The following is a 24,922-nucleotide window of genomic DNA, read 5'->3' as shown; positions in this document are numbered from 1 at the left end:
GGGCTCACAATCTAAAAAGATGCAAATGAATACCAGCAGACAGCCACTAGAACAGACAGTGCTAGGGTGAGGTGGGCCAGTTACTCTCCCCCTGCTAAAAAAAGGAGCACCCACTTGAAAAAGTGCCTCTTACCCAATTAGCAGGGGTAAACATCACTACACCATTGCCTAATGACTGGAAACTTTGAACGGATCTAGTCATTATGCCATTTGTATTTAGAGAGATGGCAGCTCCTTACAATTTGTAGCTATGTGCATAAGAACCTGAGTGGCAGCCATCAGCAGCGGATAAAGGTTCTGTAAGACAAATACAGAAAGAATATTTGACAAATTAGAAGGAGTTTGGAGGAAAACAGTGAGAATAACAATAAGCAAAATGTTTTCAATGTTTTGACATTATAGAAGCAAAGAATAGAATAATTGTTCAGGATTAGCCTATTAATCTCTGTCCTTGGAGTGTTTCATGGAAACTCTAATTTTGAAATAATGTTGTTTCTGGCAACAGGCCAGAGCAGCATTTCTCAAACTGTGAGTTGCGAGCCAATTTCAGGTGTGTCACATAGCATCTAGCTCAGCCACCACTGAAAATATAGAGTACAGAACTGCTGGGCAGGGTGGGTTTCTGGTGGTACTTTGCCCTGAGTAGGTGGGATGATGGAATACTGGAAAGGGGGGAACCTGGGTGGTTGGAGAAGAATCTGCATTCTGCTTTGACTTTCAAACTGGAATGCTTGAATTCCAAGCAATGCATAATAACGGCATGAGCGCTCTGTGTAATAGGACCTATTGCAGGTTGCAGCTTAGGTTTGAAACCTAAATTAATGTCACTTCCTGCCATGACATCACTTCTGGTGGGTCCCAACTGATTATCATTCTAAAAAGTGGGTCTCGGGGCTAAAAAGTTTGAGATCCACTGGACTAGATCAGCTGTCACCAAACCTCTGACCGCTGTTCGAGGAAAAGCAGTCCCCAAGACTGTACAAATTAGAACTGCTGCATCATGATGAACATTAATGACATTGTTGAGATGTCTGTTGAAGTAATTTTAAACATCTTATTTTGCACAGGAAGATGACTTGAATGACTTGTTAGAAACCTGGTATAGTCATCCTGTGCCAGAAGCGAACACTCCTATCAGCTTAAGTTTGGTAGGTATTGTCTTTTATTACGGAAATATTTGGCTATTCCTGCTAAAGCAGTAATACAAATTTATACTGATTCTTGTAGGTGAGCTTGATGCTGTGGTTGAATATCCACATTTATATATTACAATTTCTCTTGGGCCTGGGGGAATTGTAAACTCCAACTTGATTCCTTCTAACTCAATATTTGTGAATGCCATGCCCTCCCTTTTATATCAGAACAAAGCTGATTGCTATATGGACTAATACCATGCCATTTTGTGTGTTTATAAATGCTTGGAATCAGTTGGACAACTTGAGAAAGGGGTGGGGGCTGCCACTCAGGCCTAAACACTATTCGCAGTTGCATAATTTCTCTGCATTCCATCTTGAACCCTATATCCCATCTTGGGAGGCATATGTTTTTATCTCTTAAAGGCTGCATCTATGATTCATTCCGCACAGTTGCTCTGAGCATGACCCCTTCCAGCAGGAAACCACTGAAGCCCTTTCTGCTTGTGGACCTGAACTAGGGATGTCTGTGCGCATGATTATCTATTCCAGGGGTGTCCAACGTTTTTGGCAGGAGGGCCACATCATCTCTCTGACACTGTGTCGGGGGCCGGGGGGGAAAATTAATTTACATTTAAAATTTGAATAAATTTACATAAGTTTACATAAATGAATATATTAAAGATGAACTTAAATGAATTAATGAAGGTCTTGCAATAGCTCAAGGCCTATAAAAGGCCTTGCACAAAGCAAGGCTGGCCTTACCTTTGCTGCTGCTACTGCATCACAGACGTGAAACAACAAGCAGTGGAGGGAGCCTTCATCCCACAGCTCATGCGAGAGGTCAAACAGTCACTCTCACGCTGTGTTGGGCCAGTGTGGGCTCCAACAAATCTCCGGAGGGCCAGAAACTCATTGGAGACTGGGGGCTCCCTGAGGGCCACATTGAGAGGCCTCGAGGGCTGCAAGTGGCCCCAGGGCCGGGGTTTGGGCACGTGTGATCTATACAGTAGATTTTATTGAGATTCAAGATCTTCTCGAACTGTTTTGAAACACCTATACTCACTTGAATCGATCAACCTGCCATGATAATCTTTCAGAAAAAAGGTATAACTTTAACCAAGGTTGTTTCCTGTATGAACTTTTAAGTAACTGCATTGTCCCTTGTTATAGTATCTTAGCTCCTGAAAAATTAGAGCTCCTTTAACATAGTGACTTGAGACTGTTACTCCCCTGTTCAGGATGCTCCATCAAGTCCATAATGCAGATAATAGACACTGATCTGATCGTCATATGGCTCTCTGCCTCATTTATTTCGGATCTTTAGTAACTTTAGTAACTCCTGACCTGTTCTTGTTGGGTGTGCTTTGACATCCTGCATGTTTGCTGGGTATTATAGTCTATTTTTTCATAGTTGAAACCCTTAAAGTTTATCACAGATTTTCATGATCCTCAGCTTTCAGTTTTTTGGGGGCTTGGTTGGCAACCTTCAGTCTCGAAAGACTATGGTATAAGCCTACAGCACCTGGTATTCCCTGGCGGTCTCCCACCCAAGTAGTAACCAGGCCTGACCCTGCTTAGCTTCCAAGATCAGACGAGATCGGGCATGTGCAGGGTAACAGTTGCTGCTTAGAACTTGCATAAATATGCACATACTGTAACATGGAATTACTGAGCACTGTTTGTTAGTCCCCAGTCTTTGATTTGTTCAGGCTTGTAAGTAGGATGGGGACAGTAGCTTTACTGATAACACGCCAGTGCACAAATTGTTCAAATAAAAATTATTATTTGTACAATTCTAATAGATGTTACATAATTAGTTTCTGAAATGCTTGAAAAGCTGGCAGTCTGGAATGCCATGTTTGACAGCACTCAGTCAGTCCAGTACAAATTAGCTTGGTGCTGTAGTAAAAACATGGGTTTTTTTCCTCTTCTAATTGTCACCACCACACACTCCTCTAGGGATCTGGATGCCAAGCTGTGCGTTTTCAGGCTCACACATCAACACCAAGCTTACAAAAGTATACTGCAAATGGAACTTATTGTAGCCAGCCAGGTGGCTGGATGAACTAGAGCCAGCACGGAATTGGAAAACTATGTATTCTGTTAGATGATTTGAATCTTTTGGTCTAACAGGAATTCAGAAGCACTGTACTCATGATGTGGATGTCAGCAGCTATAGGTGGAACTTAGAACCCATGTAAAGCCAATCTCTACATGCAAAGATGTGGACATTTATTAACATATAGTTTAAACCTAATACAGTGCAATCGATATCTCACTTCGACTAGTTTGCTGCTGTAAGAAGTAACCTTATAAAATATTTTCCTTCCATCCCTGAAGTATCATCACTGCTTGTTGAAAAAACTGGCGCAGTCTCCTAGGTGCAACTTTAATTTCCATGTACAGTCCTCCTGGTAATGAAAGAATACCCGGGCATTTCCCTTGATCTATGCCAACTACCTTAATACATAACTTCAATCCTTTGTCATTCCATCTGTTTCTCTGATAATCCCTCCCCCCCCCAACGTGGCATTCCTGTCTGTTGTTCCTTCAGCAAAAATTCTATATTGTAAATTGAAAATGAAAAGGTAAGTGGATGGAGTTATTCATTTTTCCTTTTGAAAAGATGAATTTGTATCAGAGAGAGAGAGGAGATAAATTATTTTAAAAAGGAGTGAGCAGTTTCACAAGTTAAGTTCAGTCCATTACATTTTCAAAAATGAATTTGTTCATTTTTTTTTCTCATGTTGGAAAAAGAACAAAGAGATGTTTTTTGCAAGTGAGCAAGTTCTGAAAAATCAACCATGTTTAATAGCGGTGAGTTTAAAATGCTCTGGCTACTCACAGCCCCTCTTGAAAGAAATAATTGCTTGCCAAATGATGTCTCTGTTGATTACAAGTGATTCATAAATGTCCCTTGGGAAATGATTATGTTGTGACTCTCTGGTCTAAAGGAGACAATCTTTTTGAATATATTTTCTGTTTAGACTGAACTAGTTTTGCAACTATATGTGTAAATTGTTTATTAAAATCTTCTTTAACATTTAATAGAGTGACAATAGTTGATTCTCGCTGTCTTTTTAAAAAAATGAAACAAATCACAAGTTTTTTGTCACGTTCAGCTGTATTTCTGAGAAGAACTTGTTGCAGAGCAGGAATAAAATGCACCCTTTTGGCAGCATGTGAGCAATGCCTTATCACATCTTCTCTGTTATTTCAGTGATACGAGTATGTGCCACTGTATCATACACCGCATCTGTTGAACCTTTTGACTTTTTAAAAGATTGAATCTATTTGTCTGACAAATAGTCATTGAATATCAACAGCTATTTGTCAGTTGTTGAAACCAGCATGAAAAAGGGTGGTGAACGCTGCTTCCCCACAAATAGGAGGACTGTGGTGTGAGACAGTCCAAGGATACCTTCCCTCCAAATCGGAAGGCTGTCTATTAGTAGATAGATGCTGAAAAAAAAAATGTAGAAGTACCTGTGATGTCAGCTTGTAATGACTATTTGAGGTTAATTTAAGAGAAGTCATTTCATTTTTATCTGTATAGGTAGAAATGCTGCTTCGTATTTGTAAATAGCGCTGCAGAAGAGTACATGCCCAAAACTGTTATTTGGATTTTTCAGATCAATTTGAACGTTTGTACCTCTAAATTGTACTTCTTTTCTTTCTCCCTCCCTCTCAAATAACTAGATACAAAATGTGAATCTAAGCATAGTATAAACAGAAAATATATATATATATATTTTTCAGAATTTGGGATCTATTCTTGGTTTCTTGGCTACATAATATTTAGTGTTTGACCCTTTCCATTTTACATGAATGGTGTCATTCTCTATGCATGTTAGAGAAATACTGCTATGCCTATTTAATTCTTTGTGGCTAATTTTAGCTTTTTCAATGATTGCCTTTTTATTTAGCTATTAACTAATTCCGATTGTGCAAAATGTGTTAGTTATCAAATTTCTATAATACGGCTATAATTGGTTAAAAATAATAAAGCCCTACTAGCATAAACACCTTACTTTAACAAGTAGCTATAAATGAATCTACACTGGTTTTTCTCAGCATAGACTTTGACTTTCTGAATATGTTCTTAGGCCTAATAACAGTCTTCCATTCACAGATTTATAACTAAAGATGGACTACCCTTTTCTAATGCTTGCTGTTCTTTATGGTCTGAATTTGATGTGTTGACTCACTGTATGTGCCTCTAGAAATAATACCACTGAAAGTACAGCCGCAGGTTAATCAAAATTATTTTAATCATGGATTTTAGAGTGAGGTTTCAACTGCTTTATCCTCTGCATGTCCCCATCATCAGAAGCAGAATCATAGCAGTTCATCTGTTCATGATAGCTGTTCATGACAGCTGGTGAATAAGAGGAGAGGAAGAGGTATTTCCTATTCACCACCTAAGGTTCCGGTTATTGCTGGATCCTAGATTGAACTGGTCTTCTCTTCAGTCATTGTACCTTCTGGCCTCTCCCAATATCTTTACCTTAAGATAGGAACCACATTTTTAGCTTTCATTATGTCAGTTTACATCAGTAAACAAAAAAAGTAATATTTTCTTCAAAACCTGAATTTTTTTCTGGCATTTCCTTGACCCTTCAAGTGTTCAATACTAAGGTCAGAAAAGCAGCATGTCAACTGGAAGCCTTGTGCCCCAGACACTGTACTTATTGTATGTCAGTCAATTGATGGAGCATCCTTTAATTTTTAGAAGTGTTTTTGTTTTTCCTTCCCTCGGAGAACTTTAAGCATATTGTGAGCCCTTGGGATTCTTCCTCCTTTCCTCTTTCATTTGCTTGCTCTCTGGCTAAAAGCAATTCTGAGCATTGTTAGGCTAAATTTTCATATGCGAAACTCTTGAGTTTTAAGCAGTTTTATTTTTCTGCTCTGGAGGACTAACTATGGCAAAGTTGAAGAGAACACTTGCTTAGGCAAAAGGGGTGGTTGACCTCAGTAAATGTTTTGTAGCAAGAAAACCTAGCAGAATTGAAGAGAGAAGCACCTCTGTCAAGTTTTTAGCTAGGCCATAAAAATACATCAGATACAGTGGTGGCTCATCCTGAAATATTGCTTGATGCCAGTTCGGGTCTGCTGCCCCTGCACTCTTACTGCACTCCTCGCGTTCTTTCTTGACACCCAGAAGTCCTGTGCTTCTGGGTTTCAAGGCAGTACATGAGGGGTAAATGTTCTTATGTTCTTATGAATCTGCTTCTGGTGCTGGTGCTCACTTCAGCGCAAAGCAAATCATTGGTGGAAAATGAACATTTTGAAAATGTTCATTTTTAATGAACTCTGTTGGAAACAAGTGTAAATGCATATCCAGTTATCAGGTCTGGCATGTTTTACGCTTTCTGTGGATTGACTAAAATATTCATGTACAACCTTACTAAACTACATGTTGTGATGAAAACATTGTCCTTTTACAAAACCTGTTCATCAGTGTTTCACCGTATGAACTCTGCAATGGAGGGATCAGCCACACAAGTCCCCAAGGGCAAATCTAGCCTCTGACAACCACTTGCTACACCCCCTCCACTGCTGCTTACTCAGGTGCAAGTGCAGTGTGAGAAGAGGATGAATGCTGTGATTTTAGGACTAGGTGGCAGCCCACTCCGTGGAAACTGCGGACAAATTCCCTCCTTAGAATAGCTCTCAAAAAACTAGCCATTGACTGGAAGAGAGAGTAATAGCTGTAGAAGAACCTGAGGAGTACTTATTTCCTTCTGTTGTCCTTTAAATTCATCTCATCATTTCCTTTCCACAATACTGTTCAAGCACAACCTTGTGATATGCTGTTCTAAATTTATGTTTTCAGCATTCTGAGTTGGCAACATGTTTCAGAACAAAATGATTTCAGTACAATTTTAATTATTCAGATCGAGTGCTTTAGCATGTTTCATTGGGCTGGATTATCATCTGGTGCTCCTGATTATTTTACTAATAAGTCCTGCGACAAAAACAAGGGGTGCTTGTGGCTAGGTGGCTTACATTAATAGCAGTTTAAAATGCCAGTTTCTCTTTCCAGACCAATAATTTTGTTTTCCTTTGTTCTTTCCTGATCAGCACTCATACTTCGTTACTCCTGATGTAACTGGATTACCAACAGTCCCTGAAAGTGTAAGTTTTGGGGACTTTTGTGATATTTATATGGCATTAAGAATAGGCTATTTAACAACTTTGCACAGAAGTTTGCACACACCCAACTTTGCACACACCCTATAAGTACCCAATCCTATCCAACTTTCCTGGGCTGATGCAGGCATACTAATGGGGTGTGTCCTACATCCTGCTGTGGGAGTGCACTCACGGAAGACTTCTCCACATAAGCAAACATTTGTTCCCTTACCTTGGGGCTGCATTGTAGCTGCACCAGTGCTGGAAAGTTGGATAGGATTGGGACTTAAGTCTTCAGGACTAACCCTCATGGATTTTTTTCTATGTTCATTCATGCACACACATCATAATCCCCTATAGATAAAGTTTAAGTTCACTTATGCTGGGGATAATGCATAGGGAACTATATATAAATGCAAATTTTAAAAAAAGAGTTCATAATGTTCACTGAGGCAAAGATCACCCTCTCCCTCCTTCCCTCTGTATCTATAAAGTAGATTTTAATAAGGTATTGTATGTTATAAATCCAAAGTCATTGAAAAACTGGTGAGGTAGGGCATCTTACTCAAAATACAAAATATGAATATCCCAAAACATCATTAATTTTCCATCTTGTAAATGATAACAAGGTGATGAATCTCTGTTAAAGATATGTAATGTGCAGACACATTTCTTTTAACGAGATCATTTTTTTCTTTCAACTCGGAAGCAATATGGTAGTTATAAGCTTATGTGCCACTCAATTACCACTGTTAATGTGTTAACAGTCCTTATTCTTTATTAAACAGAGAAATCTTACTGAATATTTTGTTGCTGTGGATGTGAACAACATGCTGCAACTTTATGCCAGCATGTTACATGAGAGACGCATCATTATTACCTCCAGCAAACTAAGCACTGTAAGTACTTCACACATCTCTTTTCAAGTAGAATATATTGAACTTCTCACAAAAAAGTCCTCCAGACCCCTGCAGATTTAAATATGTTCCATATGTACTTACGAGACAATATCTACATACTTCTTAAAAAAGATATGGTTTTAATCTGATTCTTGAAATACAAAAGTATGGTTTTATATAAGACCTATTCAGATACATTAAGTCAGGTTAATTATTTTTTGTTATCCAGGGATAAGAGTTCTCTAACTCTCTAGAGTTCATTTCTGTGCCTTCCACCTTATAAAGAATTCTTAAGGGCTATTATAAGATCTTTATTATTCACTTGTGGCTTATTCCATTGGAGCTGCTTGAAAGAAATCAAGGGGCCTTGATAATAGCTGCTATCCTAAACCTGGTAATAGGCAGATTCATCTTTGTTGCAAAGTAGTGTTTTGGGAGCATATACTGTAATAGCTCTGATTTTGGAGCAGCTCTTCAGGCTGATAATAACTTACTATTGCAAATAGCCTTTTTTATTACAGGTTTTATGCTTCTGCCTGCACTGAAATGGCTTTCTTATGCCATTGCAGATGGCACTGAGATAAAGAGTGCTGTGTTTAGCCACTATAGCCATGCCTAAATCTTTGATAGCCCTTTTTTGTTTTAGCTTTTTCCCATGTGGTGTAATTTAGAAGTCTAAATCCATCTCAATTATGTTGCAGGTAACATTGCTTTCAAGCTAGCAGGCATTATTGTGTATGCATATTGTTAATGTTTCTAAGGACAAAAATATATTGTTTAGGGTTCCTTCAAATCTATTTCTTAACATACTTTTCAAATTGGTAATAGGTGCTTAGTATTTTATTTTAGTAATTTCCTTCTGTGGTTATAGAGCCACCTGCTTGTTGATTTGTGGTCAAGGTCAGAAAGTAATATAGGAAGATGAAAACAATGTTTTAGAAAAGTCTACTTAAAAACATTGTCAGTGGAATAAAAAAAACCTTTGTGATTTTATAATTTGTAAATCTTTATAATTATTTTATTCTGTACAGTGGTAGAATGGTTCCTTTGGCTTCATTTGTAAATTGTGCATCTTCAGACCAATGCAAAATGCCATCTTCAACACAACAAAACATCTGCCCCTTTTCAGTAAATTATGTCACTCCTCTTCTGTGAAAAGTGCCTAGGAAAACTGATCATAATGGTTTTATAATTTTTTAAAAGTCCATTTCAGCAAGGAAAATGAAGTGCAGAAAAAATACATTGATGTTGAAAGGCCAGTTTTTTTCTCCTTCTAGCTTGGCAGACCTTTGCCTGGGGTGAATTAAGTGTGAGTGTGTGTCAGGAATCCTCTCAGGCTTTCAGCCAGGATATTGCTTCTTCTGGAGTTGTTCTTTAGGAACCAAAGCTGGGAACCTAAACTATGCTTAATGGTTTATAAATTTCTTGACAGCATCTGGTATGCCTCCTTTTTCTTCCTTCAGAGTTCTCTCATGCCATATAACACAGAAGTATAAACTAGTCTGATAATTAATTGGATTAAATCTGTACTTTTTGTAGCCCACTTTGTGTAATTTACAAGGTATTTATTAAGGAAAGCTCTAAATCAGAAGCTGTGTAGAAAATAGTTTTGCATTGCTTAATCAGAAGAATTTTAGACTAGCACATCTTGCTGAAGTTGGCATTATTATCCTTTTCAGAAGTAGTATTTGCTCCAGAAAAGTCCCCTCCTCCACTGCAGAACATTTTTGGCATCAAATGACTACTCTAAACTACGATTTGACCAGGTCACTGTTTCTATTTGCGAGTCATAGCTCAGTTATCGAGTGCATGCCTTGCATGTATAAGGTTCAAGATTCCGGGCATCTCCACTTAAAAAAATGGGGACAGGGAGTTCATTACAAAGCAAGTCTGGGAAAGGCCTCTTTCTGAATTTTTGAAGAACTGTTGTTGTTCAGAGAAGATAATACTGGGTGAAATAGACCAGTGTCCTGGATCAGTATAGGGCAGGGATGTCCAAACATTTTGGCAGGAGGGTCACATCATCTCTCTGACACTGCGTCAGGGGCCGGGGGGGGGGGGAAAGAATTAATTTACATTTAAAATTTGAATAAATTTACATAAATAAATTTATTAGAGATGGAAGTTATATGAATGAATGAAGGTCTTGCAGTAGCTCAAGGTCTATAAAAAGCCTTGTACAAAGCAAGACCAGCCTTTCCTTTGCTGCCATTACTGCATCACAGATGTGAAACAGCAAGTAGCAGAGGGAGCCCTCATCCCACAGCTCAGGTGAAAGGTCGAACAGTCGTCCTCATGCTGAAAGCAGTTGCATCGAGCCAGCATGGGCTCCAGCAAGTCTTCGAAGGGCCAGAGGCTCATTGGAGACTGGGGGCTCCCTGCGGGCCTGATTGGGAGCGTCCAAGGGCCACAAGTGGCCCCCTGGCCGGGGTTTGGGCACCCCTGGTATAGGGTATTGTCAGAAGTTCATCTGTACAGTTTGTATGCATTTGAAAAACAGGAGATGGCGCTTAGTTGGTTTATGTTCCAGTTCTGCACTTCCTACACAGGAAGGAAGTGTAGAAGGAAGTGTAGACAAAGTGTAGACTGACATGATGTGTGCCATGCAGATCACCTGTGTTGTGTCTTACCCTTCTATCAAGTGTCTGTCCTTGAGTTACTAACAGCCCATTCTGATCCCTCTCTATGTTATAACATGTCGCCATGTCAATAGAATGCATACTGCATGCTATGATGGTGGGCAATCAGAAGGCCAACCAGCAGTAATTAATAAACTTTGTAATCTACTTCTAGATAGGCCTTCTGGCCACCTTTGAGTCTCCTCATACCCATGCTGGCTATATTTCTGGTGTACGTCTGAGGAGAGGAAGGGGCGAGGCAGGTTGAAAAATGGGGGATAGGATTCAGTGTGTGCTTTTGCCACTGAGATCCATCTCACTCCTTGTCTCCTGCCCTCTCCCCTACCCATCCCAGAACATCCCTGAATCTCTCTCTCTCTCTCTCTCTCTCTCTGCTGCCAACTTAACAACACTAGCACAACCTCTGGGAGCCGCTAGTAGCTGTGTCACACCTCTGTTGATGACGCCAATGTGTGACAGTGTCCTGGCTTTGGAGCTGCTGCAAAAGGCCTTGCACTGCCAGAGTCTAAGTTCCAGCAGTGCAAGTCCTGATAGGATTGGGCTGTAAATTAGCTAAGTACAGTGTCTCATGAATTAAAGATGTATTGAGTGCAGTCAGGTATTAGCAGTGAGCCTCTGGTTCACACACTCCCTCTTCACTCTCCCCCTTCCTTCCCACCATGCACTCTGATTTCATAGCTCCCTGCTTCTTGAAAACTATATGCCAAGTATGGGTCCTGAAAGCTATATTTGCCAAGAACTTGAATGCCAGTTTAAAAACCATGATATGTGAGTAGAAGAGTGACCATTTGAGCTTACTATTCATGTATATAATAGTAAGCCATGGCTTGGCATTATATTTAAATACTGTACATAATTTGCTGAATTGTCATTCTCTTACAAAAGATCTACTAATAGCTCCATGTTATATTTATCATTGATAGAAATTATCAGACACAGTGTTATCTTTCTGGTATTTAAAATATTTTATATTAAATATAATGCAGTTTGTTATATCTATTGGTAGAAATATATTGGAGTAAGAGGGTGATGATGGATATTTTCATTGTTAGTGCCTGGTTAAAATGAAGAGAATTGTGACTCCTACTTTTCCAGTAAAAAGTACGTCCTATCTAGAGTTTTGTTTCTTTAAGAATCCTTTTCCTGTAAATCCACTCTATTGTTAAGGGAGTTGTCCTTTATCTTTGAGGTTAACTTAATACCAAGTGTTTATGACAGTTCATGCAGACTGAGTTGTGATGTCACCTCCAAGTTATCAGCTCTGTTTCGGTTCACTATCTCAGGGCAGTAGCACCAATAACAAAAGGCATAATTCAAGATCTCTCTCAAGCTTTCCTTACCCTTCTTTTGTGGGGGATGTTGTTTGAACATATCTCTGAGGTGGCATCTTCTTTGAAATCTAGCATGTCTTTGTCATAAACTTTCAAAGCAGGACCAGTCCTACTATGTAGGTAAATAAAAACGGGGAGGGAGAGAGAGAGAGATGTATTTTCCATGCAGGAAGGAATAGGTATAAGAGTTTCACTACTGATCAACTTTAAACATTGATGGTATTGCTAATATATGTGCATTTTTACATAAATACAATAATGTTCTTGCATTTCATTTAAGTTTGATAAAATTTCTAGTGCTTATACATTTTTCTGACATGATTTCATTTATTCACTTCAGCTTCCTCTAAATTGTGTATGTGTATAATCCTTTTTTAAAATTTTAGGTGTATCGTAGTGTTCATGCAGACTGTTTATGCTTTTTAAAATTCAATCATTGTCTAAATTATTAAGCTAGTATGGAAAGCTTTTTCAGGAAGGCAGTGCTAGAACATTGATTTTTGCCTGCTGTAGGCAGGCCCTAGATGCTTGGGCTCCAAGTGAACCTGCTGTGGTAGTCTACCAGAACATCATGCCGTAGTCTTGTGTATTCAAAGCAAAGGAATAAATCATGATTTTACAACAGTGCATCAGTTGACTTATTGCTGTTTTGTGACCGCTGGGTAGGAAGGATTGCTGTTTAATGCCATGTCATCGGTTCTCAAGTCAGTCAAGCATGAAGGCTTGTCATATGCCTCTATAATTGTACCTCTCCAGACTTTCTCTAACTAGTCAGCTGGGGCTGTGCATTTTGTCTCCAACACCCGGCTGGCCCATGCCTGACAGGAGCTTTCTCATCATTCTGTCAGTACTATGTTAAGTAGAGTGTGTCTGTTTCATGGCCTTTACTGTAGAGGCAGGTGGAAAGGATACCATACTTTAATGCAGACATTGAAGTATTATCTCCCATTTTTAAAAAAGGTTGTTTTAAGCTAATGCTGGAATGATAAGCCAGTTAAGTGCAATACTTGCTAAATTGTAGCTACATAGTTTAGCCGCTCTCTTAGGGGCAAGGGTTTTTGCTTATGTAAACAGGGAGATAAGAACAAGTGCAAAAGTATACTGGAGGAACTCCAAGTATTGATTGCCATTGCCTTGCATAAAAAAGAACACCTCCTAACCCCAGTAAATCACTGTTGTCTACAAAGTTAGATAGACTAAGTGATTATTTTTCAGAAACTCTTGATCAGTCCATGCATGTAAATAATACATAGTTTCTTTTTTCTTCCCCTTCCTATGACAGACTTGGTATTTATAGTTGCAAAGGGACTTAGAAACACTTGGAGGCAGCAGAGCAACTGACCATATGCTAGAGAATGCAAAGCACACTCAATTTGCCATGCTCGTCTTCCAGCTGACTCTAGAGAGAGATTGATGAGTCATCTTCCAGCTGACTCCAGAGAGATTCATGAGTGTTTTAGCAAATCCATATCCCTTGCGTGGTGTCTTGTCTCAGTGACTCATGAAAGTATCCTCCTGCTGATTATTACAATACATGCTTTTAATGATGTTTTTATCAGTGGCAAGTTAAGTGTCTCCTGCATCTGTAACTTTTCAAGAAAATTCTTTAAAAACACAATACAGTGCTTAAAATTCAGGGTGAGCATCCCATTGAATGTCCTGTCTCCTGCACTGGCCGCATTTCCTTTCTGTGATGTCCTTGAAGAACTTTTGTTGGTCTTCTGTTGGACATCACAGAAAGTTTCCACATCTATTGGAAACTACTGGTACAAAATGTGACTGTGAGATTGTTGATAGGGTAAGATATTATGATCATACCACAATGCTGTTGTTCCAGTTGCAGTGCTTGCCAATTTGTTTCTGGATGCAATTCAGGATGCTGGGTTATGACTAAATTCCTAAACAGCTTGGGACCAGGCTACCTGAAGTATTTATTGCCCCTGTTGAGTCTGTCCATGTCCTGAGGTCTTCCAGAATGGCTCTCTTGCTCATTCCATGACTGTCTGGTCAGAAAGAGGATCTTCTCAATGGTGATCCCTTCTTCATGGAATGCACTTCACTTTGAGATGCACTGTGCCCTTTTTTCTTCTTAAGCATTCCTTGAGGACCTGTTTGCTTGTTCAGGTCTTTCTTTGTTATGTTTTAGTTTAAAAGGTTCTTGCACTCTCTCTTGGGGTGTTATTATATTTTTGGTATGGATTAAGGCCTCATTCCACCTCCTGCACTTTGCAGGGTAAGTTACCTTTTTAGAACTCTCCATGGTTCTGCAGCTCTGACCAGCCTTTCTGCCTGTCAGCTATAATGTCAGTCCTCATGAATTCCAAGTTGCAGGACAGATACAGGGTAGGCTAATCAACACATGGGAGGGAGGGAGCAGGATTGTGCCCCTAACCTTCACAGGTTCATTGGTGGCTCTTGACAGGGCCAATCACTGTGAGGAGGTTGAGTAGAGCTGATGGTGCAATCCCTTCTTTTCGGTATATTTAAAATCCCCTCCTTTTCCTACTTATCTGCACAATACTTCTGTCTTCAGAGCTGAAAAGAACTTTGCTAACATGGGTCAATTTGGGAAGAATAAATATTACTTGTTCACGAAGAAGAGGAGATTACACACTGCTATCCCATGCTGCAGATACAATGCAGGGTGCTCACCTAAATTGCTCACCCCACAGATGAGAAAGGTTCAGGGTTACATTTTAATTCCTCACTATTTAAAAACAACTCAGTTTTATGTGTTTAAAATATAAGTTTAAAATGTTTCATATTCCTGCATTTATTCACTGTCACAATGATATTCTTCATGCATGGCAGACTATAGATAGTGCACAATATATGAAATGTAGTGTTTTGTATTATTCATCTCATGTGAGCCAGCCTTGTTATTATTATTTTATTATTATTTTATTAATTTGTACCCTGCCTTTTTGCCCAACGGGCACACAAGGCGGCTAACAAACAATTTAAAAATACAGCATGAAAGACAGTTAAAAACAATTTACAATGATTAAAAAGCTAAAAACAAAACAAACCCCGTGGATTTTCAAATAAAAAGCAAGAACGCCAGCCAGCCTGTCAACAATTAAAAGCTTTTTGAAATAAAAAGGTCTCCAGTCCATGCCGAAACGTTAGCAACGAGGGAGCAGTTCTCAGTTCTAAGTGGAGGGTATTCCACAGTTCGGGGGCCACCACCGAGAAGGCCCTCTTCCTGGCCGCCACCCCTCTCACATCTCTTAGTGGCGGCACAGTCAAAAGGGCCCCCCAGAAGATCTAAGAGCACGGGCCGGATTGTAGGGAAGGAGGCGGTCCCTCAAATACCCCGGACCCGAGCCGTAAAGGGCTTTAAAAGTCAAAACTAGCACCTCGAATTGGGCCTGGAACAGAACCGGCAACCAGTGTAGCCGCCGGAGCAACGGGTCGACAGAGTCAAACCGACTTGCCCCGGCAACCACACGAGCAGCCACGTTCTGTACTAGTTGTAATTTCCGGACCGTCTTCAAAGGCAGCCCCACATAGAGCGCGTTGCAATAATCTAATCTAGATGTCACTAGGGCATGGGTTACTGTGGCCAGGTCCGCGCAGCTCAGGTACGGTCGCAGCTGGCGAATCAGCCGAAGCTGAGCAAAGGCTCCCCTGGCCACCGCCACCACCTGGGACTCCAGGAGCAGCTGTGGATCCAGGAGAACCCCCAAGCTGCGGACCTGCTCCTTTAGAGGGAGTGCAACCCCATTCAGAGCAGGACGATAGAACAGCACCTGAGCTGTGGATTTCTGAACCAAGAGCACCTCTGTCTTATCCGGATTTAATTTCAGCTTGTTCGCCCACATCCAGTCCCTAACCGTCTCCAGACAGCGATCCAGGACCCCAACCACCTCCTCAGAATCAGGGGAAAAGGAGAGATAAAGCTGGTGGCAACCCACTCCAAACCCCCGGATGACCTCTCCCAGCTGCTTATTGTTTCACAGAATTTCTCCGCCCTGTCAGGGAGAGGTGTCACTGTTGTGTGTGGATGTTCCACATGATAAAAGAAATGCAAATACTATGCCCAACCCTGCACTGTACTGTCCCTTAGGAAAGTGTATGTACACCCTCCACCTGGGGACCTGATAGCATTGAGCATGATGAAATGTGAACAATTAATTCTTCACTAATATTTCTAAGGGTGCAATCCTAACCCACTTTCCAGTACCGGCATAAGGGCAATGCAGCTCAGAGGTAAGGTAATTAACATTCCCTTACTTTGAGGGGGCTTCTGTAACTGTCCCCCAACTGTAGGATGCAGCACACATCCCATTGGCACAGCTATACCAGTGCTGTATAGCTGCCTCCGACGCTTTCTCGGCATCACCTGGCAGGACAAAGTTCCAAACAACACAGTCCTGGAACGAGCTGTTCCAAACAACACAGTCCTGGAACGAGCTGTAATCCCTAGCATGTATGCACTGCTGAAACAGATGCCTGCGTTGGCTCGGTCATGTCGTGAGAATGGATGATGGCGGATCCCAAAGGATCTCCTCTATGGAGAACTCGTGCAAGGAAAGCGCCTTACAGGTAGACCACAGCTGCGATACGAGGGATCTGAAGGCCTTAGGAGTGGACCTCAACAAGTGGGAAACCCTAGCCTCTGAGCGACCCGCTTGGAGGCAGGCTGTGCAGCATGGCCTTTCCCAGTTTGAAGAGACACTTGGCCAACAGTCTGAGGCAAAGAGGCAAAGAAGGAAGGCCCATAGCCAGGGAGACAGACCAGGGTCAGACTGCACTTGCTCCTGTTGTGGAAGGGATTGTCACTCCCGAATTGGCCTTTTCAGCCACACTAGACGATGTTCCAAAACCACCTTTCAGAGCGCGATACCAAAGTCTCTCGAGACTGAAGTTTGCCAACAACAACCAGTGCTGGAAAGTTGGTTAGGATTTAGGCCTAAAAGTGTTTGAAATGTGTTAGGCCCTATACAACATTTGAAAATTAACAAGTCTCTTGTTCAGGGGAATAGAATCTAAAAGGATGCAAAGAAAGTGCAAGGAAAGTCAAGCTACCAGGAATCTATGTGTAATAATATTCTTAGCTTCATGAGATTGATAAGAAATACATTGAGATATATCAAAGCAGAGCTTCCTCTACAAAAGATATGTTACCCCTTTCATATCTCTCTTCTTAAAAATGTTTCAAAGATTTAGCTGATATTAGACAAAATCTTTATAATCTCAATAAACTGCTCATTAGTGTTGGCAGATAATCAATGCAACAGAATAAGAACCAGTTTTGAATAAATTGTTTAATGAAGAGGTTTAATGAAGAGGTAATGAAGAGGACTTGAATGCTGAAAACCAACTAGTGCATCACAGCTATTCAGTGAATCCCAAAACTGGGGAAAAAATGCTATTCTAAATGACTTTTTCTTATGATGCTCTTCTGCAGAATGCAGATTTAGGGCTACTGGGGCCAAGAAACTTTAGCAATATCTACCCTCTCCAGAAGTGTGGATTGTAAACCAACCTTACCCATAACCCTTTGACTGTTCCTTTACAATGGAGGCAGAATGCTGTGAAGAAATGGTTGGGCACAATGGTTGCGCTTTTACAAACCACTGCCCCTAAATATTTCAGGGAGCACAAGGCAGAAACTGATTTATCACCAGTTTATTGCTGGAATTCTTTTCAGAGGTTGCTGGACTTCATTCTGTTTTTGAATTTACAGTATTTTTTGTGAAAAAACGTTCTTACAAATGGCAATTATGACAAAAAAAGTTATAACTGCACTCAATTTCCAACTTATGCAAAGGTCTTTTAAATGTAAGAGTGCAGTTAATGATATATTACTAAAATTGAATCTTCACATGTGTAGCATAAATTTCATATTTCACCAGAATAGATCACGGGCCACCATCAGCACAACCGCAGAAGATATCTCCTTTTCAGATAATATTGATCTTAATGCATAAAACTATTAGATTTTCTCTTTTTGAAAAATATAAGGTGTGAAGCTTTTTGGTTTCACAAAGTTGATTTAGCTGTGGCAAGAGAAGCAAAACATATAGTTCCGTTCCGTTCTGGAACCCCTAGTGGATAAAAAAATCTGTGGATTTAAAAAAAGTAGAAAAATAGATTTAAAGACCCACTTCCACTTGCCCCTTCATTGCTCCTAATAGAATTAGGTCATGCTTCAACATCCCCAGGGGTTTGATTTTGGGCCTCCCTGCTGATACCATAAAATGTGTTAAATGAAAGCAGTTTTTTTTTTAAGCGTCCCTTTTCAATTGTGGTTTAAAAACAGCTTTTCTTACTGTTGTAGAGAGGCAGTTGGCAATTAGAAATGCAAAGGACCCCCTGCCTTTGTCTGGCTCAGCTGAAGAATGGAGTGATTGCTTGCATGACTGTCTCTCTACAACAGTAAGAAAAACAATTCTTAAAACTGTGGTTTTAAAGGGATGCATTTTGCCCCTTCATCTGTCTGACATTGCACCCCCCCAATGCTGATGCAAAGATTAGTTGGTACACTTGAAGACCAAAGCTGACTTTCGTCCTATTTATATCACCTTTTTCTGTGGACTTGCCCTTTTCATTGCACGAGAGCAGGATCATGGCAATAAAGCCCCACTGCTGATCTGTGCTTGTCCGTTCTACTATCTCTGGAGCCTGCATGATCCTAGTCTTGCGTAGAATGTCTAAATTCTGGGGTCTATACATACCACTGATTGAATGTGGGCAGGTTAATTGAGAGATGACATGATTTTGCTTCCCCCAACCCCCTATCTACACAGATTGGTTGCATGAACAGGGCTTTTTATTCTACAAGGCATTTGAATCATGATTATATGACCTAAGAAAAATTCCTGACTAGTTTCTGTGCCTCTTGTAACTTCTGTGCTGCCACACCTCCTTCTCAGAACTGACCCTCAGGCAATTTGCTTTCCAAATTAATCCCAGATATCAGATTCTGCATTAAGCTTCTCACATCTCCTGTGTTTGTTCTTCTTGCCATTACAGGACTGTGTGTTTTTCTACTTACTATGTTATATACACCATCTCTCTTCATGCTGCATTGGATCCTTACTACATTATACTGGACTTTGCAGTGTCCCTTACTTTTCTTTTTCTCATCTTTCTCCAGTCTCATTCCTTGTTGTTATAACAAACTATGCCTGTTGCAAGTCCATCAGCTCACATAATAGGCACTTATTTCAAATTTCTTTTTTAACTTGCACTCAACATCCATCAAGTCATCTTCAGTGTTTGTGTTACCTTAAGTTCCTTAAAATAAGAGTTAACCACCTTCAGCCTTTAGGACCAAACTACATATACCATAGACCAGTGATTTTCAATCTTTTTCATCTCATGGCACACTGACAAGGCACTAAAATTGTCAAGGCACGCCATCAGTTTTTTGACAATTGACAAGGCACACCGTACTGACACCAGGTACTCACATCTTCCAGTGGCCCAACTAACAAATGATCCTCCCCCAAACTCCCATGGCATACCCGCAGAACATTCGTGGCACACCAGTATGCCATGGCACAGTGGCCGAAAATGGCCGCCGCAGACACCTGCCCACAAACCAATCTCACAGATAAGCTGAGGGCAGGTTTTTGAACCAAAATCATGGAATTTTCTATGACCCTTGGGTAAGTCGGGGGCTAAACTTAGGGAGGTGTCTGACTATAGTTTTGTCTGATTTTACCTGAGGCCAGATCCTGAAAAATAACCTACCTGTAATTGTAAATTAAAAACTGTACAGTTGCTAATTTATTAAAAATGTAGTAAAAGATACATTTTTATTCTTTAACTTTTTCAATTCTGGTCTTCACAACTTTTTTGTAAACACTATCAGAGTAAGTGCACTGTATACAACATACAAGTAGAACAGTGGTTCCCAACCTGGGGTACACGTACCCCAGGTGCACTCGACAGGACCTTTACGGTTGTTTGAAAAAAATTGAATAACGGCAGAAAAAGGCAAGTAGTGCTCCAGAATCCCTTGCAGGGCCTGCAAGGCAGGAAGGGAGGTAGCTAGTTGGCTGTAAAAGCCCCACCAATAGCTAAGTTTTGGTGATTAATTCATGTATGAATCGGTAATTGAAAACCATCACAGTAAAAAAGCTGAAACATAATGTGGAAAGTGATCAATCACCAAGAATTTCTCAGGACACTTATGGTGCAAAACAGTGAAAAGGAATAGTCCTCTCTTCTTCAAATAGACAAAAAGAGAAAATACTGTGATGAACACATGAAGTATGGGTTTTCATATGGAGGAAACAAAGGCTTATATTAATATTAATTATAAACATTTAGCAAATATGAGGGGTACAATTAATGGAAATGGGCTGCCAACGGGTATGCAAGTGGGAACCACTGCAGGAGAACCATTAATCAAATCCTTCTTTAAAGTGCCTGGTGTGTTAAGCCAGTCTCAAATATAACATACAACACATAACTGGGAGTGTGCAACTCAATTTACAACAGAGAGACAAGCAACAAGGAATTACTGTTAAGTGCTGCCGCACATAGTTGCAACCCTGTTTACTCAGAAGCAAACCCACTGCTTTCCAAGGGTGTTCTTAAGTAATGGTGCACTAAATTGTAGCCTGGGACTTTGTTTCAAGTGGAAAGGAGGATTGCATCCTGATATTTAAAAAACAGATCTCTGATTTGCAAAACAGAATGAGGCTGTAGCAGGCTCTGCTAAACTTAAAGAAGGAGGCTTTCTTCAATTCAGTGGAATTCTCAGGGGCAGTGACAAGGTTAACTTTGGCTGGAGTTTTCCAGGCTTTCCTTGGAGATTAATGGCCTTCTAGTTATCTCTGCTTTGCTTCTCCAGATTCTCTGCATTGCTTGCCACTTGTAAAGCAATGCTGCTTGAAAAGCAACTTCTCCAGAGTTGAAAAGCTCCGCCCCACCAATAATAGATAAGGCAAGGTGATTTTCCCCCAAAATTTCTTGCCCTATAGGTGAGCATCTACCGTAGCTCTTTAACCCTTAAGTTCCATTGTAGCAATTAAGGGTTAAATAGCCTCTTTGGATGTGCAGTTTTCAGCAGGAATGCAGCATCAAGGTAAAGAGTTAATTACCTCTGTGCTTTGTTTATGATTCAAATTGTGGTCTTGAGTAGCTACTACTCTTGAGTAAAACTAAAATTTGTAACTACACTCTGATGTATTTAGTGTTGCATGTACATTGACCCATAGAAAGGATTAAATATTGAGTGAAGATTTTATCAGAATCATTAGGTTTTCAGATACTTTGTTTCCATGAAATCTAAAGATAGAAGGAATTATAAAATCATTGTCATCGTTTTGAAATGTTGAGCAGCCCTATTTTAGGCATGCCTCAGTGTGCCCTTGTATTGTCGCAGACTTCAAGGAGTATATTGCCTGGAGTTCATTGATGTCACTCAAAATAATTTCTGATTCTCAGTGAACCTGTGTCCTGTGAGAGAGAAACAAGCATGGCCACAGACCAATCATTAGTTTGGCTTAACTATTTTAATAATCTATTCTAAAACCTCTAGGATATTTTGCCTCTGTGTACTGTTAATTTTAAAATAGTTGGGCAATTTTCCTTGCTTGTCTTGATACCTTTTAAAGATGTTGCTTGCTTTATGGCTGGTAGCTACCTGACATTTTGCTGCATTTTTCATTTTTTTTAAAGTGAGCATAAATTAAATATTTAGACTTTAAACAGATGGGTTCCTTCTGCTGCATATTAAAAAAGCAACAACAATATTTTTCTTTCAGAATGTGTCACAGTGTGTTCTGCAGCAGTTTATTGTTTATAGCTGCCAAAGTATTTATTTTGACATACTTCTGGTTTCTCACCTGAAAAGTAGCTGAAACAACTTACTAATAACTAGGTGAAAGAGCAGACAAAAGGAGTCCTGTTTTTCCTTTCAGAGTTCTTGACAAATATGCTGGACAAGGCTCACAGAAGTCTTGTGGTTGCAGCAAGGGCCAACAAACCTACCAATCTAATTATCCTAGTGTTTCCCAAATTGTGGGTTGTTACCCACCAGTGGGTCGTGACCTGATTGTTGTTGGGTCATGAAACTGAAACTGATAACTGACAAGGAAAATATATTAAGCCCTATGGAAAGTCAAACTGCACTGCACGTATGTGTTTACTTGTGAGAAGGCGACCGTACCCCAGTCCACTTTGAAGGGCAGGCTAAGAGGAACACCTTTCTACATCCAGTAAATGCAGATCCAGATCCAATGAATGCAGATCGAATGAATGCAGACCCCAAAAAACATTTGAGAACATTTGCCCCAAAAGAGAGTGGATTTGCTAAGCAATATTACTAATTTTGTAACTTGGTTAATTATTTTCTGTTGTCAGTGTTGGTTCATTGTTGATTGAACTGAAGATTCCCAGCTTGATTAATTGTCTGTCTTGGAACCAGGCTGCAAGTGATACTGTCCATATTCCATTTCAAATCTGAGATCTTATAGTTGTTGGAAAACTTCTTACCTTGACCTGATTGGCATTTGAACTGAATTTGTATATAGCACTTTATGGTTTTCATTTCTGCTAGTTGTCATTTCTGCCATGCATTACGCATTGAATGACGGATTGACTATATCTGTTTTGGCTTCTTCCTGCTGTATATTTTCCTTTCCCTGAAATTTCTGTTCAACAAGGTGAATTGTATCATAGATGCCTTAAGTTCAGTTTGTGGTAAATAAGATGTGGGTGTGCCTGCTGAGAATTCTCCTGTATCTGTCAAAAATAATGTGAGGAACAGAAACCAGATGACTCTATATAATATGAAATATTTCAGAATTGTATAGTATATGCAAGAAAACTGCATTCTGTTACTTTGAAGAGTGTGCAGCAGGTGCTGGTATATATATTTTTTTCCCTTCTAAGATGCAGAATTTTTTTAAAAGGTGTAATCAGAACTTTTTCCTTGATGGTATAGTCCAACTGGAGCAGGGGATGTGGTTAAGCACACCAAAGCGGAGAAATGAATTAGGAGTGACATAGAAAAGGAGTTGAAGTGGCAGAGAAATGTTTTCCAGAAAGGACTCATTCTGCAATTGCATAATCTAATACAGTCTCTGCAGAATCTGGTGTAAAACTGCCATGTAATCTTTACTTCTGATGAGAGTTCAGCACTTTAAAGCAAGGCAACTTTATTGATTTTATGACACACTTTATATATGAGAATCCTGAGCTCTCAACATAGTTTTACCTATAAGATGGAGATCCCACACGTATATATGCAACCCAACAAAGGTGGAATTTTGTACATTTATTCTGTACTCTGTTACCTGTGTCTCAGTTGTCTCCTATGTTTCTATAATGTGGCAGTTAGCTATGTTATGCATACAAATGATATTTGGTCTGTTTTTCCTTGTTCAGCTGTTCACCCTAACTGTTTCAGCATGAATCTTATATTCATGCCAAGAAATGCTTTATGCTTCCAGGGCTTTTTAGACTGGGTTTCAGAAACCCAGAAAACTGAAGTACTGGAAGTTCTGGGCAAGTTTCCAGCTTATACCCTCAACATAAGTACAAGCAGAGCGAGAAGGCAATGTTTTGGCAATTCAGTCTGTAGATTCACCCTGTCAGTTTCCTGTACTCTGCCTCTTTGGCATGTATGCCTTTTGGAAATGAGGAAATGTGTCTATTCCTATGCTTTAGCATTGATGTACAATGCTATGTATGTATTGCCTTTAGAAAGGTAATTGCTTAGAATTTAGAAATACTTAGCTAATATCTTGGGACCATATATACGTACATTCCAAAGGTGCAAATTCTTCATGTATTCTACTTGCCTGATTTCTTGAAGTCTGTGTTCAGTCTTTTGCTTCTTGATTGGATATGTGCAAAAGTTAGTTTGTATTCGTAACTGAAGACTTGTTCAGTTAAGAGTTTTTCTGAATTATTATCAAACAGTTTCAGGACTTCTGTTTTGCTTCTGTTTATTCACTTTTCTATTTTTTCACTTTTTATGTAATTACAGCATTATGTGTTTCATTTGATAGCATCAGGGGGGGTTGTTCTAAGGTATAGGGAGGTCACACATGGCCTTCCCCCATCTCCAAGGCCCAGTTGGAGGCATCTAAGACACACCTGAGTTTAAAAAAAAAAAAAAAAAAGGAAGTGAGTTTTAGACACCTCCCACAGGCTTTCCAAAAATGGAAACCCCGGTGGATGCCTGGGTCTGACAGTAGTGGGTAATACAAACCCTGTCTTCTGCTCATTGACTAACTTGTGATTGTACAAGAAATCATTTTCCCCTTCTATCCCTAACCTCCCCCCTATGACACATACTGTTTTATTCCTTGGTTTGGACTGGTGCCCCTTGTTCCTGGTTCATTATCAGTGAATTTGCTATCCGCTAGGATTTCCAGGAACCTAACCCTTGCGGATAACAAGAACTGGCTGTACAAAGTTCAACAACGAATTGTTTATGGAATTCAGGCTTCAACCCTGTGACACTAGAAAATCAGATTCCACTGAACTCATTAGGATTTACTGTAGCAAATATGCACAAGATAATGCTGTCAGTTACCTAAAGGATGCAAACAATCGTTGTGTTGAAAAATACCCTTAAAACAATGCAGTCCACAGTCCTGCATATGACCAAATTCTCTTTAAAAATCCACAGGAGCTTAACGTGCTTAACTTAGGCTTGATTGTATCTGGTGCTTTTGCAACTCCGGCTTATAGTTTTTGCTACATGGTTAGTTCATTGTTTTCTCTTTGAGCAGTCATCTTGCTTGTGTGTCTTCGATTTGCTTTTTGCTGAGCTGCAGTTAATAACATCATCTTCCCGGGGCCTTGGG

The 24,922-nt window shown here is 39.9% G+C and overlaps 1 protein-coding gene across 2 annotated transcripts in view; it reads left to right on the top strand.

Annotated features, from left to right (window-relative positions):
* Positions 1-24,922, top strand: part of DENND1B (DENN domain containing 1B) — a 251,161-nt gene that overhangs the window by 116,088 nt on the left and 110,151 nt on the right. Inside the window, exons 7-10 of one of the 2 annotated variants that reach the window (XM_066623652.1) lie at positions 1,068-1,148; positions 3,894-3,953; positions 7,221-7,274; positions 8,060-8,170. In XM_066623652.1, the coding sequence (XP_066479749.1) occupies positions 1,068-1,148; positions 3,894-3,953; positions 7,221-7,274; positions 8,060-8,170 (306 nt within the window). The remainder of the gene's footprint in view (positions 1-1,067; positions 1,149-3,893; positions 3,954-7,220; positions 7,275-8,059; positions 8,171-24,922) is intronic. The other variant, XM_066623653.1, reaches the window with a different exon arrangement.

The sequence above is a fragment of the Tiliqua scincoides genome, chromosome 4 (assembly GCF_035046505.1).
Source record: "Tiliqua scincoides isolate rTilSci1 chromosome 4, rTilSci1.hap2, whole genome shotgun sequence".
Taxonomy (NCBI): domain Eukaryota; kingdom Metazoa; phylum Chordata; class Lepidosauria; order Squamata; family Scincidae; genus Tiliqua; species Tiliqua scincoides.
Note: the sequence above shows the minus strand (reverse complement) of the source record. Positions and strands in the feature narration are given on the sequence as shown.